The following is a 17,259-nucleotide window of genomic DNA, read 5'->3' as shown; positions in this document are numbered from 1 at the left end:
GCCAGATCAGAATCCCAATCTGCAGACAGTGTTTTGGGGTGATTGCCCCTCGTCAGTGCAAAGTGTGGGTATCTGATCTTAAAATGTAATTCTGTAAGAGCCATACTCGCCAGGGGGGGGGGTGGGGGCGGCTCAAGGCAGGGTAGGTGATGCTGCGGGCACGGAGGAGGGGGTGTCATGACACAGGAGGGTCAGTGTGTGGAAGGTCGACGATACTGCTGCGGGCTCATGGGGTGTCACGGCAGCAGGGGCCATTGATATGCTAGCGTGCTGCTTTGAATCTCCTGCAGTTGATGACAGACTTCAATAAAACAGACGAGACGCTTGCACAGATCAACGCGATGGACTTCCAAGAAAATGGCCACAGAGTTCCATCTGCGCATGCGCCGCCTTTGTGGCCATTTTCTCGAAGTTGATCTCGTCAACTGCAGGAGAATCAAAGCAGCCCACAGATCAGTGGCGCTTGCCACTGCGACACCCCACGACCCTGCAGCACCGCCAACCCTGCACCACTACTGTCACCAAGGTAAGCCATATGTGGTTTGTAAGACACACCCCCATTTTCGGGGGGGAAAAAAGTGCGTCTTACAAACCGGAAGATTTGTCTGCAAGCCAGATACAGCCATCAAAGAAGCCACATCTGGCTTGCGAGTCATAGGTTCCCGACCCCTGCTTTAAAGGGTTTCTCCAGTGCAGATAATTTCTGGATCAGGTAATAAATGGGTTGGCAGGTGTATGGCAGGTTTCATGGATGGGTCCTATCAGCTGCACATGTGTTTTGACTAGCCCCTATCTAAGAGAGGTCACCCATGTCCCTTCACTCTGACAGCAGAAGTGATCAACGCTGGAAGGAATTCTTTACGCTTGTGGTGTATAAGGAACACACAACTCCCCTTGTACCATCACTATCTGATAAGCATTTGCTTCATAACCAAGACACAAACAAACACTAAAGTCCAAAACTTCTTTTAGATTTATTAGCACAAATATCCAGAGCGATTGGTTTATTCGTTCTCCTCGCTGCGCAGTCTGGCGTTGGGGTTTGTCACTTTGATGGCGAGTTGTGCCGCTCTTTCCACAATGGTCTTTCGGTTCTTGGAGGAGACATTGTGAGCGATTTCTGCACAGAAGGACCTAAGGGGAAAAAAAAAAAAAAAAAATCAGATTGCGAGATTCTGGTCTAACATACATCCACTCTAATCAGCAGAGGTGCACGACGCTCCCATATTCTTAAATGAGCAATTTTGGGAGACGGCAGGGGGCGTCACATGCAATAATGGTAGTCATTAGAGCCCCCCAATGTACTTCATGGAATAGCTCAACCGCAAGCTCTAACCTACGACGCCCAGTTTCCACTACAACTCTCAGCATGTGCCAAGAATTAAAGGGAACCTGTCACCAGATTTGAGGCCTATAAGCTGCAGCCACCACCACCGGGCTCTTATATATAGTATCTTAGAATGCTGTATATAAAAGAGCCCAGGCCGCTGTGTATAACGTAATGATCACTTTATAATACTCACCTAAACGGTCGCTGCGGTGGAGTTGGGTCGTATGGGAGTCTCCGTTGCCTCCTCTTTCGGCCATCTTCGTTCTCCTTTTTCTGTAGCCGCGGTGCATGACGAATCCTAAGTCATCCACAGTCGCCGGCATTGAGGTCCTGCGCAGGCGCACTTTGATCTGCCCTGAGCAGGGCAGATCAAAGTATTGTAGTTTGCATGCGTAGGACCGGCGAGTGTATATGATGTAGTACGTCTCATGTACACAGGCTTCAGAAGGAGTATGAAGATGGCCGAAAGAGGCGGTGCCGGCGAACACCGACGCCCATATGACCCAACTCCACCGAAGCAAACGTTTAGGTGATTATTATAAAGTGATTTTTACGGTCTACACAGCGGCCTGGGCTCTTATATACAGCATGTTAGAATGCCGCACATATGAGCCCAGTGGTGGTTGGCGGTGGCTGCAGCTTAACGCTGACAGGTTCCTTTAACACTCAGCACAAGCTGATTGAGCTCTTGGGAGAATTCCGACTCCATGTAATTCTGCACTGGCGACCGATCCAGAGTCTCCAGTATCAAAACATATTTGAGATTGAGAGGGGGGGGGGGGGGGGGGTTTACTGGTCTGGCAGGGAAATGCAAGTCACCCAAGCTAATATTCTCAGATGTCCTGTAAACACCAGACACGACACTTCCTGCTCCCATCATGCCTAATCCCTGCCTCCCCTACATGCTTGGTCACTCACTTGTTGCTCATCATCAGAACCTCGAGTTCCTTGACGTTGCGGACCAGAAACTTGCGGAAACCTGTGGGCAGCATGTGCTTGGTCTTCTTGTTGCTACCATAGCCGATGTTGGGCATCAGGACCTGGCCCTTGAACCTCCTGCGGGCTCTGTTGTCGATACCTCTGGGTTTACGCCAGTTGCGCTGCAAGAAACAAGTTCTGACGTGAGCTATTGCCACTTCCGCGTCGGAATCTATCACATATTCCGCACGTAGGCCTCTGCACTTACCTTAATCTTAACATAACGGTCTGACTGGTGACGGACAAATTTCTTCGTCCGCTTCTTGACGATCTTGGGTTTAATGAGAGGCCGGAGAGCCGCCATGATATCTAAAGACAAAAATTGATTTGTTAGAAATCTCACGTCGATATTTACGCCGAAAGTTGGTGCCACTGCTGAATTGTCGCAGATCAACTTCCATCAACTGATACAAGAGACCAGCCGTGGAATGGGTAGCACACTGCAGTTTTCTGCCTCCATGACCGCACGCTGCAAGAGCACAGGCTGCCCCGCAGACTCAAGGATGGAGGCGCTTACTGTCCACACTAACAGCATGCTTGGTGGGGGGCCCATAGCTGAAGCCCTCACCAATTACAGGGGTTCTCCTCTCAGTGATCGCATAGTCTCCCACAGGCCTGAAAATGAGGGGGACGCTCTGCCAAGAGGACCCGATCACCCGAATATGCACGATTCACTTAAAGGGATTTTTCAGAGAACAAAGTTAATTTTAAAGAAGGGAATTTTGTTTACTTACCGTAAATTCCTTTTCTTCTAGCTCCAATTGGGAGACCCAGACAATTGGGGTGTATAGCTACTGCCTCCGGAGGCCACACAAAGTATTACACTCAAAAGTGTAAGGCCCCTCCCCTTCTGGCTATACACCCCCAGTGGGATCACTGGCTCACCAGTTTAGTGCAAAAGCAAGAAGGAGGAAAGCCAATAACTGGTTTAAAGACCAATTCAATCCGAAGAAACATCGGAGAACTGCAACCATTCACATGAACAACATGTGTACCGAAAAAAACCCTAAGAAAACAGGGCGGGCGCTGGGTCTCCCAATTGGAACTAGAAGAAAAGGAATTTACGGTAAGTAAACAAAATTCCCTTCTTTGTCGCTCCATTGGGAGACCCAGACAATTGGGACGTCCAAAAGCAGTCCCTGGGTGGGTAAAAGAATACCTCGTGGTAGGGCCGTCAAACAGCCCTTTCGTACAGGTGGGCAACCGCCGCCTGAAGGACTTGTCTACCTAGGCTGGCGTCTGCCGAAGCGTAGGTATGCACCTGATAAGCTTGGTAAAAGTGTGCAGACTCGACCAGGTAGGTACCTGGCACACCTGCTGAGCCGTAGCCTGGTGCCGTAATGCCCAGGACGCACCCACGGCTCTGGTAGAATGGGCATTCAGCCCTGAGGGAACCGGGAGCCTAGCAGCACGGTAGGTTTCAAGAATTGGTTCCTTGATCCACCGAGTCAGGGTGGATTTGGAAGCTTGCGACCCTTTACGCTGACCAGCGACAAGGACAAAGAGTGCATCCGGGCGGCACAGGAGCGCCGTGCGGGAATGTAGATCCTGAGTGCTCTCACCAGATCCAACAGATGCAAATCCTTTTCAAATTGATGGACTGGATGAGGACACAAAGAAGGTAAGGTGATATCTTGATTGAGATGAAAGTGGGATACCACCTTAGGGAGAAAGTCCGGAATCGGACGCCGAACCCCCTTGTCCTGGTGAAGACCAGGAATGGAGATTTGCATGACAGCGCTGCTAGCTCGGACACTCTCTGAAGAGACGTGACCGCTACTAGAAAGGCCACTTTCTGTGAAAGACGGAAAAGGGAAACAACTTTCAAAGGCTCGAAAGGCGGCTTCAAGAGAGTCATTAGAACCTTGTTCAGACTCCAGAGCTCTAACGGCCGCTTGTACGGAGTGATGAGAAGACAAACTCCCTGCAGGAACGTGCATACCTGCGGAAGTCGGCTAGGCGTTTCTGAAAAAATACAGATAGCGCTGAGACTTGTCCTTCAAGGGAGCTGAGCGACCAACCATTTTCCAACCAAGATTGTAGGAAGGAAGGAAAAATAGGCGACGCAAATGGCCAGGGAGAAACTCCTTGAGCAGAGCACCAAGATAAGAATATCTTCCACGCTTTGTGGTAGATCTTGGCGGACGTTGGCTTCTTGGCCTGCGTCATGGTGACAACCACTCCTGAGATAATCCTGAAGACGCTATGATCCAGGACTCAATGGCTACACCGTCATGTTCAGGGCCAGGGCTGTGGAGTCGGTAAGCCAAACCTTCGACTCCGACTCCTCAAATTCTCTTGCACCGACTCCGACTCCGACTCCTACATATATTGCTTATAGTTAGGTGAAAAATTTATTGTAGTACATGAATATGTGTATGTGAACATCAGACATTTAATAATTTTTATGATACAATAATCAAGATATTTGGATAGAACATAAAATATATTTATTGAATACAACTTTAGAACACAAAAAACTGTAATAAATTGTAAATATGTAATACACTATGTAATATACAGTAGATTACATATATATCTTGTGTGTGTATATACACTAATATATATATATATATATATATATATATATATATATATATATTTTACATATTTACAATTTATTAGTTTTTTGTGTTCTAAAGTTGTATTCCAATAAATATTTTATGTTCTATCCAAATATCTTGATTATTGTATCATAAAAACAATTAAATGTCTGATGTTCACATTGTACTACAATAAATTTTTCACTTAAATATAAGCATTATACTAAATGTTATTATTTAGTAAAATATTCAGCACATTCTGCATTGCACTCCTGTCCCCAATTTATTATATATTTTAGGAGTCGGAGTCGGTGCATTTTATACCGACTCCGACTCCACCAAAATGAGCTCCGACTCCGACTCCACGACTCCGACTCCACAGCCCTGTTCAGGGCCGCAGAGTTCAGATGGAAAAAAGGGGCCCTTGAAACAGCAAGTCTGGTCGGTCTGGCAGTGCCCACGGTTGGCCTACCGTGAGGTACCACAGATCCGGGAACCCCAACCTCCTCGGCCAATCTGGAGCGACGAGGATGGCGCGGCGACAGTCGGACTTGATCTTGCGCAGCACTCTGGGCAACAATGCCAGAGGTGGGACACATAAGGTAGCCGGGACTGCGACCAATGTTGAACTGAGGCGTCCGCCGCCAGAGCTCGATGATCGTGAGACTGTGCTATGAAGCCGGAACAAAGTTGTTGTGCCGTGACGCCATTATGTCGACGTCCGGCATCCCGCAGCGGCGACAGATCTCCTGAAACCCGTCCGGGTGAAGACACCATTCCCCTGCGTCCATACCCTGGCGACTGAGGAAGTCTGCTTCCTAGTTTACCACGCCTGGGATGTGAACTGCGGATATGGTGGATGCTGCGTGTTCTTCCGTGGTGGTTGATGTATGCCACCGCTGTGGAGATATCCGACTGAATTCGGATGTGCTTGCTTTTCAGCCACTGCTGGAAGGCTTGTAGGACAAGATACACTGCTCTGATTTCCAGAACATTGATCTGAAGGGTGGACTCTTGCTGAATCCACGTACCTTGAGCCCTTTGGCAGAGAAAAAACTGCTCCCCACTCTGACAGACTCGTGCCTGTCGTAACTACCGCCCAGGATGGGGGTAGGAAGGACCTTTTTTCTGACCATGAGGTGGGAAGAAGCCACCACCGTAGAGATTCTTTGGCCTCCTGAGAAGGGAGACGTCTCTGTCGATGGGCGTCGACTTCCCGTCTCATTGGCGGAGAATGTCCCATTGTAGTGGACGCAGATGAAACTGCGCGAAAGGGACTGCCGCCATTGCTACCATCTTACGTGAGAAGTGCATGAGGCGTCTCAAAGTGTGCGACTGATCCTAAGGAGAGATTGCAGCCTTGTCTGTAGTGAACGCTGTTTGTCTAGCGGAAGCTTCACTATCGCTGAGAGAGTATGAAACTCCCTGCCTAGATATGTTAGTGATTGGCCCGGGGTCGGATCTGACTTTGAAAAGTTGATCCACCCGAAACTCTGGAGAGTCTCCAGCGCAACGTTCGGCTGTGTTGGCATGTTCCTTAAGAGGGTGCCTTGACAAGTAGATCTCCCAAACACGGGATCACAGAGTGACCTTGAGATTGCAGGACTCGTACTACTGCTGCCATGACCTTAGCGAAGACCCGTGGGGCTATCGCCAGCCGGAAGGCAGAGTTACGAACTGAAGGTGTTCGCGTGTTATAACAAAGCGTAGAAACGCTGGAGCTCTGGATCAATCGGCACGTGGGGATAAGCATCCTTGACGTCTATCGATGTTAGGAAATTTCCTTGAAACATTGAGGCGATGACGGAGCGGGGGATTACATCCGGAACCGCCTGGTGTTCACGAGCTGGTTGAGCCGTGTTAGATCCAGAACGGGACGGAAATACTCGTCCTTTCTTGGCATCGCAAATAATTCGGAGTAAAACCGTGACCTTGTTCCTGAAGAGGAACGGGGGTCACCACTCGTTGTGCCTTTAGAGTGCCCACCGCCTGCAGAAGAGCATTGGCTCGGTCGGGAGGTGGAGAAGTTCCGAAGAATTGAGTTGGAGGACGAGAACTGAACTCTGTCCTGTACCCGTGAGACAGAATGTCTCTCACCCAACGGTCTTTGACCTGTGACAGCGAAATATCGCCAAGGCGGGAGAGCCTGCTACCGACCGAGGATGCGGAGAGAGGAGGCCGCAAGTCATGAGGAAGCCTCTTGGAAGTGGGTTTTCAGGCTGTCTTTTTTGGGCGTGACTGAGCCCGCCAAGAAACTGAGCTCCTCTGATCCTTTTGAGTCCTCTTTGGACGAGGAGAAATGGGACCTGCCCGAGCCTTGAAAAGACCGAAAACCCCGACTGTCCCTTGGTATGTTGGGGTTTGTTTTGTCTGGGCTGAGGTAAGGAAGAATCCTTACTCTTGAACTGTTTAATGATTACATCTCACGCACACTAAACAGTCGGTCAGCAGAACAAGGCAAACTGGTTAAGCCCTTTTTTGGAAGCAGAATCTGCCTTCCATTCAGTTAACACCCAGGCCCTGCGTAAAACCACAGAGTGAGCGGACGCCACTGCCGTACGGGTCGTAGAGTCCAGGACAGCATTAATCGCATAAGACGCAAATGCAGACATTTGGGCGGTTAAGGATGACACTTGCGGAACAGATGTACGTGTGACCGTGTCCATCTGTGTAAGACAAGCTGAAGTAGCTTGGGGTGCCTCTATGGCTGCGAATGCTGGAGCTAACAGCGCGCCGATAGCCTCATAGATGGATTTCGACCAGAGATCCCTCTGTCTGTCAGTGGCATCTTTAAGTGCAGCCCCATCTTCCACTGCAACTATGGATCTAGCTGCAAGCTGGAGATTGGAGGATGCCCCTTGGGACACTGGGTCCAGCCATTGCCCACGTCAGGGGGTAGGGATAACGTGTATCCTCAGCCGTTTGGAGAAGCGCTTAACTGAATAAGCGTGGTGTTCCTGGACTGCCTGTGTAAAGTCAGGGTGGTCAAGGAAAGTATTTAATTTACGCTTGGGATACGTGAATGGAATTTCTCCTGCTATGAAGCTGACTCCTCCACTGGAGGAGCTGGGGGAGAAATAACTAACATTCTATTGATGGACGCTATGAGATTATTGACCATGGCGTCACCATCAGGTGTATCCAGATTGAGAGCGGTCTCAGGATTAGATCTTGAGCAGCTACCTTCGCCACATCACACAGAGAGTCCGCTTGCTGGGACCCTGACTAGTGTGATGAAGTCGATGGCCGCTCATAGTGAGCCTCTCAGACTATCTGGGACTGTCGTCCGTGTCAGATCACTCTGGGAAGCACATGACCCCTCGGAGCTCAACGTTGTTCCCACTGAGGGGGACCATGGATAATGATGAACAGTGGCCATGGGTTTGAGAGACTTGTCTGGACTGCAAGGCTTCTAGTCTCATAGCCATAGTCTCAGAAAATCTGTCAGTAAATACTGCAGGCTCCGTCCCCATGTCCTGGACGGTTAGTAGAGACTCCGTAGTATACAATGGGGGTCTATGTACACTGCCGGCCATATAGCCGTACATGCTGTACCGGCTGCATAGAAAACATGTGCTTCTGCACCTCTGTTTTACACAGACAATATGCTGTTATGTCCTCCGCACAATCAAGGAGGGTATATACAAAAATGCCACCAAACAGTGCAATGCATAGTGAATAAGCATATATGTATATGTGCACTTCGGCACTAGTGGAGTCAGCCCCACAGGTGCTGCTTAACGCCTGGTCACAGCGGTTGTGTGACTATCCGAATCCCTGCCAGGGATTCCTAAACTTGTCTCTTCTGTCGCTACAGAAAACACTGACAAGAATGGCTGCCGGCGTCCTGTGTAGAGGAGGAAGCCGTGGGCGTGCCTGAGAAAGTGCGGGAATCCGGCTTCACAGTGTACACAGTGAGAGGGGTGGAGTATGCAAAGCATACTCCAGCTCTCAGCGCTGCCGGTTTCGCAGCGCACACAGTGAGAGGGGTGGAGTATGCAAAGCATGCTCTATCTCTCAGCGCTGCCGTGCTGTGCAGCGTCACGCCCCTACCCTGACTGGCAGGTCTGTGGGCGGAAACGAAGTGAGACTAGGCCGCGCAAGCCGGGGACTCGAGTTGATAAGCGCGGCCGGCATATAAGCCTTGGTCGGCGCGGAAGTCCCCAGCGCACCACAAGTCCCAGCCGCGCCCGAAATAAAAATGGCAACGGCGGTTAGCGCGGTAGTCCCCTAATACACTAACACACCCAGCAAGCTGTAGTGTGCGATGGCACTAGTGCGGGCAGCGCCGCCGTCCCTGGCGCACTAACACACCCAGCAATGCTGCCGTGTGTCTGCGCGGTCCCCACAGGGACACAGAGTACCTTAACGTAGCAGGGCCATGTCCCTGAGGATACTCCGCTCCATGTCCAGCAGATTCCCAGGAGCTGTGGATGGAGCACGGCCTCAGTGCCTGGAGGCCGGTAAGATCCCACTTCACCAGAGCCCTCAGGGGGATGGGGAAGGAAAGCAGCATGTGGGCTCCAGCCTCCGTACCCGCAATGGGTACCTCAACCTTAACAAACACCCGACAAGAGTGGGGTGAGAAGGGAGCATGCTGGGGGCCCTTTAGTATGGGCTCTCTTTTCTTCCATCCGATATAGCCAGCAGCTACTGCTGACTAAACAGTGGAGCTATGCGTGGATGTCTGACCTCCTTCGCACAAAGCACAAAACTGGTGAGCCAGTGATCCCACTGGGGGTGTATAGCCAGAAGGGGAGGGGCCTTACACTTTTGAGTGTAATACTTTGTGTGGCCTCCGGAGGCAGTAGCTATACACCCCAATTGTCTGGGTCTCCCAATGGAGCGACAAAGAAATTAATTTTAATCAATAGAACTTGGACTATTAATAATTTCTGCAACTGCATGAGTTATAAAAACATGTTCCTGTGCTGAGATAATCTTATATATGTGTCCCTGCTATGGCCGTGTCTGACCATACCACATCTCCTGGGCTGGGTAGGGCACAAAAAGTATAAAGCTAGCACATGATCACAGCTGATTTTTTCTGTGAGGTAAAACATTTGCCTGATTTTAAAAAATGTTTTACGTCAAAGAAAGAATTATTTGTGATCTTGTGCTGTCTTTATACTCTCTTGCTTCCTCCCCAGCCCAGGAGCTGTGGTATGATCAGACCATGTCCCTGCATGGTCAGACACGGCCATTACACAGCATATCGCAGGGACAGTTCTCTCAGCTCTGGAACATTTTTTTTTTTTTTTTAAACACATCCAATTGTGGAAATTATTATTCCAAGATATATTTGTTTAAAATGAACTTTGTGGAAAACCCCTTTAAATGGAGTGGACCTACAGGTCCCTGGAGTCACGGTGCTGCAGTAAACTGGGGTTCCTTCATTCTCATGCCCAGAAGAAATCCTAAAGGTCGGGGCCCCATGAATTGTAAAATGATGGCACACCCTGGCAATATACCACCATTTTTTTAAAGGGGTATTCCTGTCTTGCAATACGCAATGTGACCAGCATGTGACTGGAGTTTCATCCTCTTATAGGGAATGTACAGCTATTGATAGGGGCCCATGGCATCTGGCTCCTACTAATCCTAATTTCTAGCATATTAATATTATAAGTGAGAAATCCCTTTATATAACCTCTCCCAGCAAAAGTCAGATATAGACCGCCACACTATACACCTGCATAAGCCTTACCGAGGCAATGCTTAAAGGGAGTGTAACCCATGAGTCCCTAAAAGGCACTATTTAAAAAAAAAAAAGTCCACCTTTTTCACCAAAACATTTAGTCCTTAAAGGAAATCTATCCCCAGTTTTTGCTACCCCATCTGAGAGCAGAATAATGTCGGGGCAAAGACGCCGATTCCAGTAATGTGCCACTTACTGGGCTGCTTGCTGTATGTTTTATAAAATCACCATTATCTGCAGCATATCTAGCAGCGCTCAGAATGCTGAGGAGTGTATAACCCCACCCACACCATGGATTGGCAGCTGTGTACACTGTGCATAGGCAGAAAGCTGGCATTCAGTGATGGGATCATTGAGAGCTCATGAAAATGGAGCACTACATGGCAGGTTTAATAATTCTTTAGTGATAAACTCCTGCTGATAAAACTAACAAGGAGCTCAGTACGAGACATCGCTGGAATCAGGGTTTGTCTCTACATTATGCTGCTCTCAGATTAGACAGCAAAAACCTGATAACTAATTCCATGTAAAAGGGGTTGTCTGACATTCATTTTTCTTTGTCGCTCCATTGGGAGACCCAGACAATTGGGTGTATAGGCTATGCCTCCGGAGGCCGCACAAAGTATTACACTAAAAGTGTAGAGCCCCTCCCCTTCTGCCTATACACCCCCCGTGCTCCCACGGGCTCCTCAGTTTTTTGCTTTGTGCGAAGGAGGCAGACATGCACGCACAGCTCCATAGATTGGTCAGCAGCAGCTGCTATGTCGGATGGAAGAAAAGTGGGCCCATATAGGGCCCCCAGCATGCTCCCTTCTCACCCCACTCTTGTCGGCGGTGTTGTTAAGGTTGAGGTATCCATTGCGGGTACGGAGGCTGGAGCCCACATGCTGTTTTCCTTCCCCATCCCCCTTAGGGCTCTGGGTGAAGTGGGATCCTATCGGTCTCCAGGCACTGAGACCGTGCTTCATCCACAACTCCTGTGGGGCCTGCTGGATAGGAGCCGGGTACCGTTCAGGGACATGGCCCTGCTACGTGGAGGTACTCTGTGTTCCTGTGGGGACCGCGCACAGCAACACTCCAGCATTGCTGGGTGTGCTAGTGCACCTGGGACCGCGGCGCTGACCGGGTTAAATGTGCCATTACACACTCAACGTCGCTGAGTGTGTTTATGTATAGGGACTACCGCGCTGACCGCCGCTGCCATGGAAACACTGCGGCGCGGCTGGGACTTGTAGTGCGCCGGGGACTTCCGCGCCGGCCGCGCTTATACGGCGGCCGCGCTTATTACTCGAGTCCCCGGCTTTTGCGGCCTAGTCTTTTTTCCTCCCACCCCCGGCCCTGACAGGCAGGGGAAGGGCGGGACGCTGCACAGAACGAGCAGCACTGAGGGCTGGAGCATGCTTTGCATACTCCACCCCTCTCAATGTGCACAGTGGGGCACCAGTTCCCGCACTTTCTGGGTCACGCCCACGGCTCCCTCCTCTCCTCAGGACGCCGGCAGCCATTCCTGTCAGCTCCTCGGACGCTGCAGAGGGGGACAAATTCTGGGAGACCCAGGCAGGGACTCTGGTGGCCTCACAACCGCTTTAAGCGGGTGGTAAGCAGCACCTGTGGTGCTAGCCCCATTGTGCAGTAGTGTAATTATACATTATATGTTTATGGTATATACTTTACACTGTATGGTGCACAGTTGATTTCTGGCTATATACCCTATTGTGTTGCTCAGGCTTATTATGCTGCCTGCGCCGCATGTACGACCCCGCTACCGGTTCCGGAATTTCTTCCTAAGGTGGTATCCCCTTTTCATCTCAATCAGGATATCTCCTTACCTTCTTTTTGTCCTCATCCAGTTCACCAATGTGAAAAGGATTTGCACTTGTTAGATCTGGTGAGAGCACTCAGACTCTACATTTCTCGGACGGCGCCCCTGCGCCGCTCGGATGCACTTTTTGTCCTTGTCGCTGGCCAGCGTAAAGGGTCACAGGCTTCCAGATCAACCCTGGCTCGGTGGATCAAGGAACCAATTCTCGAAGCTTACCGTTCTGCTGGGCTTCCGGTTCCCTCAGGGCTGAAGGCCCATTCTACCAGAGCCGTGGGCGCGTCCTGGGCTTTGAGGCACCAGGCTACGGCTCAGCAGGTGTGTCAGGCGGCTACCTGGTCGAGCCTGCACACTTTCACGAAACACTATCAGGTGCATACCTATGCTTCGGCGGATGCCAGCCTAGGTAGACGAGTCCTTCAGGCGGCGGTTGACCACCTGTAGGAAGGAGCCGTTTTACGGCTCTATTACGAGGTATTATTTTACCCACCCAGGGACTGCTTTTGGACGTCCCAATTGTCTGGGTCTCCCAATGGAGCGACAAAGAAGAAGGGAATTTTGTTTACTTACCATAAATTCCTTTTCTTCTAGCTCCAATTGGGAGACCCAGCGCCCGCCCCTGTTTTTTTGTGTACACATGTTGTTCATGTTGAATGGTTTCAGTTCTCCGATATTCCTTCGGATTGAATTTACTTTAAACCAGTTTATAATTTTTTTTCCTCCTTCTTGCTTTTGCACCAAAACTGAGGAGCCCGTGGGAGCACGGGGGGGTGTATAGGCAGAAGGGGAGGGGCTTTACACTTTTAGTGTAATACTTTGTGCGGCCTCCGGAGGCATAGCCTATACACCCAATTGTCTGGGTCTCCCAATTGGAGCTAGAAGAAAAGGAATTTACGGTAAGTAAACAAAATTCCCTTCTTTACCTATGGATTGTTTAAAAATAAACGATCAGATCAGTATAGCACCAATTATATTTAATCAAACCATAGATAAATATATTTATAATACTGACAGAATGCATTTAAGAGGTTAAAAGGACAGCAACTTCTATAGGACTGACAAGCTGATGTCTGCACGCTGCAGTGTAATACCTAGCAGCACCTTCCAAGGGCGATACTCAGCGAGGGACCCCAAAATTATTAACCCCATCAGTATCTCCACATGCAGATCAGTCAGACCCTTTCTACAGTATAGAGTAAAGTCTGGCTCACTCAATATATTAATGGTGCTCCCATGTTCTTCACATCCTATACCCTTTTCTCTCCCCTGCCTCATGGTAACTATTCCCCTTGTCCCTTACGCTACCTTTTTCTTTCTTCATCATAGCCGGTTTTAGTATTTTCTAACTTGTCTATTTTAGGCAATCGTGTAGATCATGAAGTTTCCATCTTTTTGAGCCATTACTCGAATATTATTTTCCTTCATAGCCATATAGGTATGTCTTATGTCTTTCTGATCACAGTTAGGGTGGTCCTCTCTCTAGATGTTAAACGTTTTCAGTGACAAGAGCATTGTGATATTGTATTTTTTATGTATACATTTTCCATGAGAATCCATTATCAGTGATTATATGCTTGTCGATGCCAGCTCATTTAGTTTAGTATTATTTTTTTCTCAATTGAGCTTTCTATATCATAAGACATATATGTCATATGTATTTTGTATATGTACTAATTGTGTGCTCTTTTTTTCTGTATAAATCTGTATCATAGACCATCTCTGAGGAAGGCCTATATGTGAAGGCCGAAACGGCAGATATTTTTGTCCTTTGCATCAATAAAACAAGCGAACTGAAGTTCAAAGACCATTGTTTCAGACTTTCATTTTTCTAGAATGTGTGCCCGGGTTACCTTTTGCTAGACCCTTTCTACGTGACCAGTACCACATCCAATAATGAGCCCTGGTGACCAGTATGACCACCTCTTAGGTCAAGTGCCGGGAATGTCGATGCATATACATCGGGAGGCCAGTATAGCTCCGGCATATATTATACATACACCTTTCTGCACTGTATGGAGCAGAGTCCATATGCTATTACTGTAATAAAGCCCTGGACTGTCCATCAAAAACTCACACATTGTTATATATTGGGTTCAGCAAAAATATACAAACCTGAACTTGAGGTTCTTGGTTACAATCTGATCCAGCTGTATGAAGCCGCTGATACATCAGCGAACCTCTCAGTGGGTCCCTAGCCTAAAGGGGTACTCAAACAAGAGCACGATACTGCACATACAGGTGGAGCGACCCAGGTAACCCACAACGCCCATGCTGCAGGGCAAAGCCCCCATGTCACACCACCCCACAGGCACAGCAGCAAAGTCCGCCAAATTAGCAGGAGGGCTTCCGTCTAGTTTGACCATGTGGAATCTCCTTTTCACTTGGTGTTCCTGGGGGTGGCCATTGCTGTTGTGCCTAAGGGGTGGTATGAGGACTCTGCCTTGCAGTCTGGGGAATTGTGTGTCTCTGTAATGTCTGATATTGTCTGTACAAAGCCCCTCTGAATTGTAAAGTGCTGCGGAACATGCAGTTATAGAAATAAAACTACTATTAGTGCACTGGGGCATCTGTGTCACTCCCCTTCTGACATGTTATCATCTTGGCGTTATCACTGCATATTTAAGGCAAGGTGCCCAATAAGGGGGTCTCCAGGGGCTTCAAACAGTCTGATCAGATGTTACCCAAGAAACTCAGGTTCAGTTTTATAAATATTTGCTCAGCCAAATAGATCAATGTATGAGCTTGGGATGTGCGGCCCTGTCTTTCTACAGCTACTACCTACAGATGCCTCCTCACTTTCCTAGCACCTGCATGTAATGCCCCCCTCCCCAGCATATAAGGCCCCTGCACTTCCAGCACCCGCATATAAAACACCTCTACTCCCAGCACCAGCATATAATGCCCCCCTCCCCAGCACCACCCATAGAATGCCCCCTTTCCCCAGCATATAAAGCCCCCCTCCCCAGCATATAATGCCCCCCTCCCCAGCACCACCCATAGAATGCCCCCTTTCCCCAGCATATAAAGCCCCTCTACTCCCAGCACCAGCATATAATGCCCCTGCACTTCCAGCACCACCCACATAGAATGCCCCCTTTCCCCAGCATATAATTCCCCCCACTGCAGCATATAATGCCCCTGCACTTCCAGCATCTGCATATAATGCTCCTCTCACCCGCATATAATGCCACCTATAATGCCTCTCCCCCCCAGCACCTGCATATAATACCCCCCACAGCACCAGTGTACAATGCCCCTCGATCCCCAGAGAACATCACGTATCACCTTGCACTTACACAACAACGCAAAACAACCCGGGCCCTGCTGCAGCAATACGTACAGAATTAAAGGGAAACTCCACCTACACCTCAGCCCTACAGCTGAGCTATGAGGGGCTGTTTGCAGGGTCCCCGGTTATAGTCTCCTCAGTGTGGCCGCAATGCTGGGACTTATGGTCCACACTCAGCTCCTGCCCCCTATATAAAGAGCTCCATCCCTGCCCCAGTCGGCAGCCACATGACCGGCCTCCCGCACACACAAGCCGCCATATTCCTCACAGGCCCCGCTGACCCGATACCACCTATCCCTCCTGTATACCGGGTCCACCCCAGATAATATAACTGCAGATACCACCAGGCACATCACTGGTTCTCAATGCGGTACCGGCAGAGACGGGATGGGCTCAGAATCAGCGAGGATGACAATGGATTCACTCACCAGTTCAGAGCGTCCGCCTTCTCCGCAGACAGCTCGAGGAAGAGAGAGCGAGAGGCGCTGCGCGAGGTAAAGAAGAGCCAGGAACTTCCGGGAGAACAGCGCCACTGGTATAGCGGCACCCAGCGGTACTGCAGCCGCAGACCTTGTACAAGTTGACTTGTTGTTTTACAGTATTTTTCTATTGTATTGTTAATACTTAATATTCTAAGAAAAAAAAAATATTTGACACATATTTAACTTTATCTTTGAAATAGGATTAATGTGGGCCCTTCTTCATTTTCGATTTTCCCTCTTTGCCTTCCAAGAGCTTTAACTTTTCATTAGTTTTCGTCTGTTTGCCATATTGGGGTCTGTACAAGTTTTTCCTCTGTAGCTACGAAGACACAAAACAGTGATTCTGCCATTAATATGGTTTGGGGTTTTTTTTTCGTTTTTTTTTTCAATAACACCCTGAAACGGGAGCCAAGACAGAGGAGCCAGCAACTCACCGTCATGCTGCAAGAGGTTCATGGGATCAAAAGGGGACATCTTCCCCCATTTCCAGCCTTTTAGGCTACATGGCGTACGCAGCTGTCACACTGCTCTCATTCTTTTTCCCGACCCGCTCATTAGACTCATACATATTCACTCACGGGGTCTGTGATTGGTTGCAGTCAGACGCATCCCCATGCTGAGTGACAGTTGTCTGACTGCAACCAATCACAGCTGCAGGTGGGCATGTCTACATGTACGGTACAATAAATAATTTAAAAACACGGCATGCGGCCCCCAAATTTTGATACCCAGCCAAAATAAAGCTACAACTGTACCGCTCCAGCAGCAAATCAAACTGCTCTGATCCGGGGGTAAAATGTCCGTTCGTGACTCGAGGGTCTCCGGACCCGAGAGCATAGGGGCCACACTCTAAAGTAAAAGGGGGATAATTACAGGGGAGTTATATAGTTCATGACGCCACCCGTGGTGTGAGGTAACTGGGGATACCGCCGCTGCTGTTGGGAGTACCCGGGGTGATGGAACGGGGCAGCAAGGTGTCGTTGCCCTCCAGGGGTAGGCCCCGGGACTCTGGATGGTGCTATTTGGTGCCGTGAAGGGGAAATCACTCATGTACTCACTCAGCCAATAAGCAGACGCTGACAACCGGGTAAACCAAGTCTCTGGGTGCTACTGCCTCTCA

General features: G+C 49.3%; 1 protein-coding gene across 1 annotated transcript; it reads right to left on the bottom strand.

The window, feature by feature from the left end:
* Nucleotides 1-950: 950 nt before the first annotated feature.
* RPL32 (ribosomal protein L32) lies at nt 951-16,167 on the bottom strand. Its single transcript, XM_075320761.1, has 4 exons — nt 16,086-16,167; nt 2,517-2,617; nt 2,249-2,430; nt 951-1,134 (listed from the first exon to the last, which is right to left on the bottom strand). The coding sequence occupies exons 2-4, from the start codon at nt 2,610-2,612 to the stop codon at nt 1,005-1,007; spliced, it is 408 nt and encodes a 135-aa protein (XP_075176876.1). The 5' UTR covers nt 2,613-2,617; nt 16,086-16,167; the 3' UTR covers nt 951-1,004.
* Nucleotides 16,168-17,259: the final 1,092 nt, after the last annotated feature.

Source organism: Anomaloglossus baeobatrachus, chromosome 8, assembly GCF_048569485.1.
Source record: "Anomaloglossus baeobatrachus isolate aAnoBae1 chromosome 8, aAnoBae1.hap1, whole genome shotgun sequence".
In the NCBI taxonomy this organism is placed as follows: Eukaryota; Metazoa; Chordata; class Amphibia; order Anura; family Aromobatidae; genus Anomaloglossus; species Anomaloglossus baeobatrachus.
This window is presented reverse-complemented; position numbering and strand designations above follow the sequence as displayed.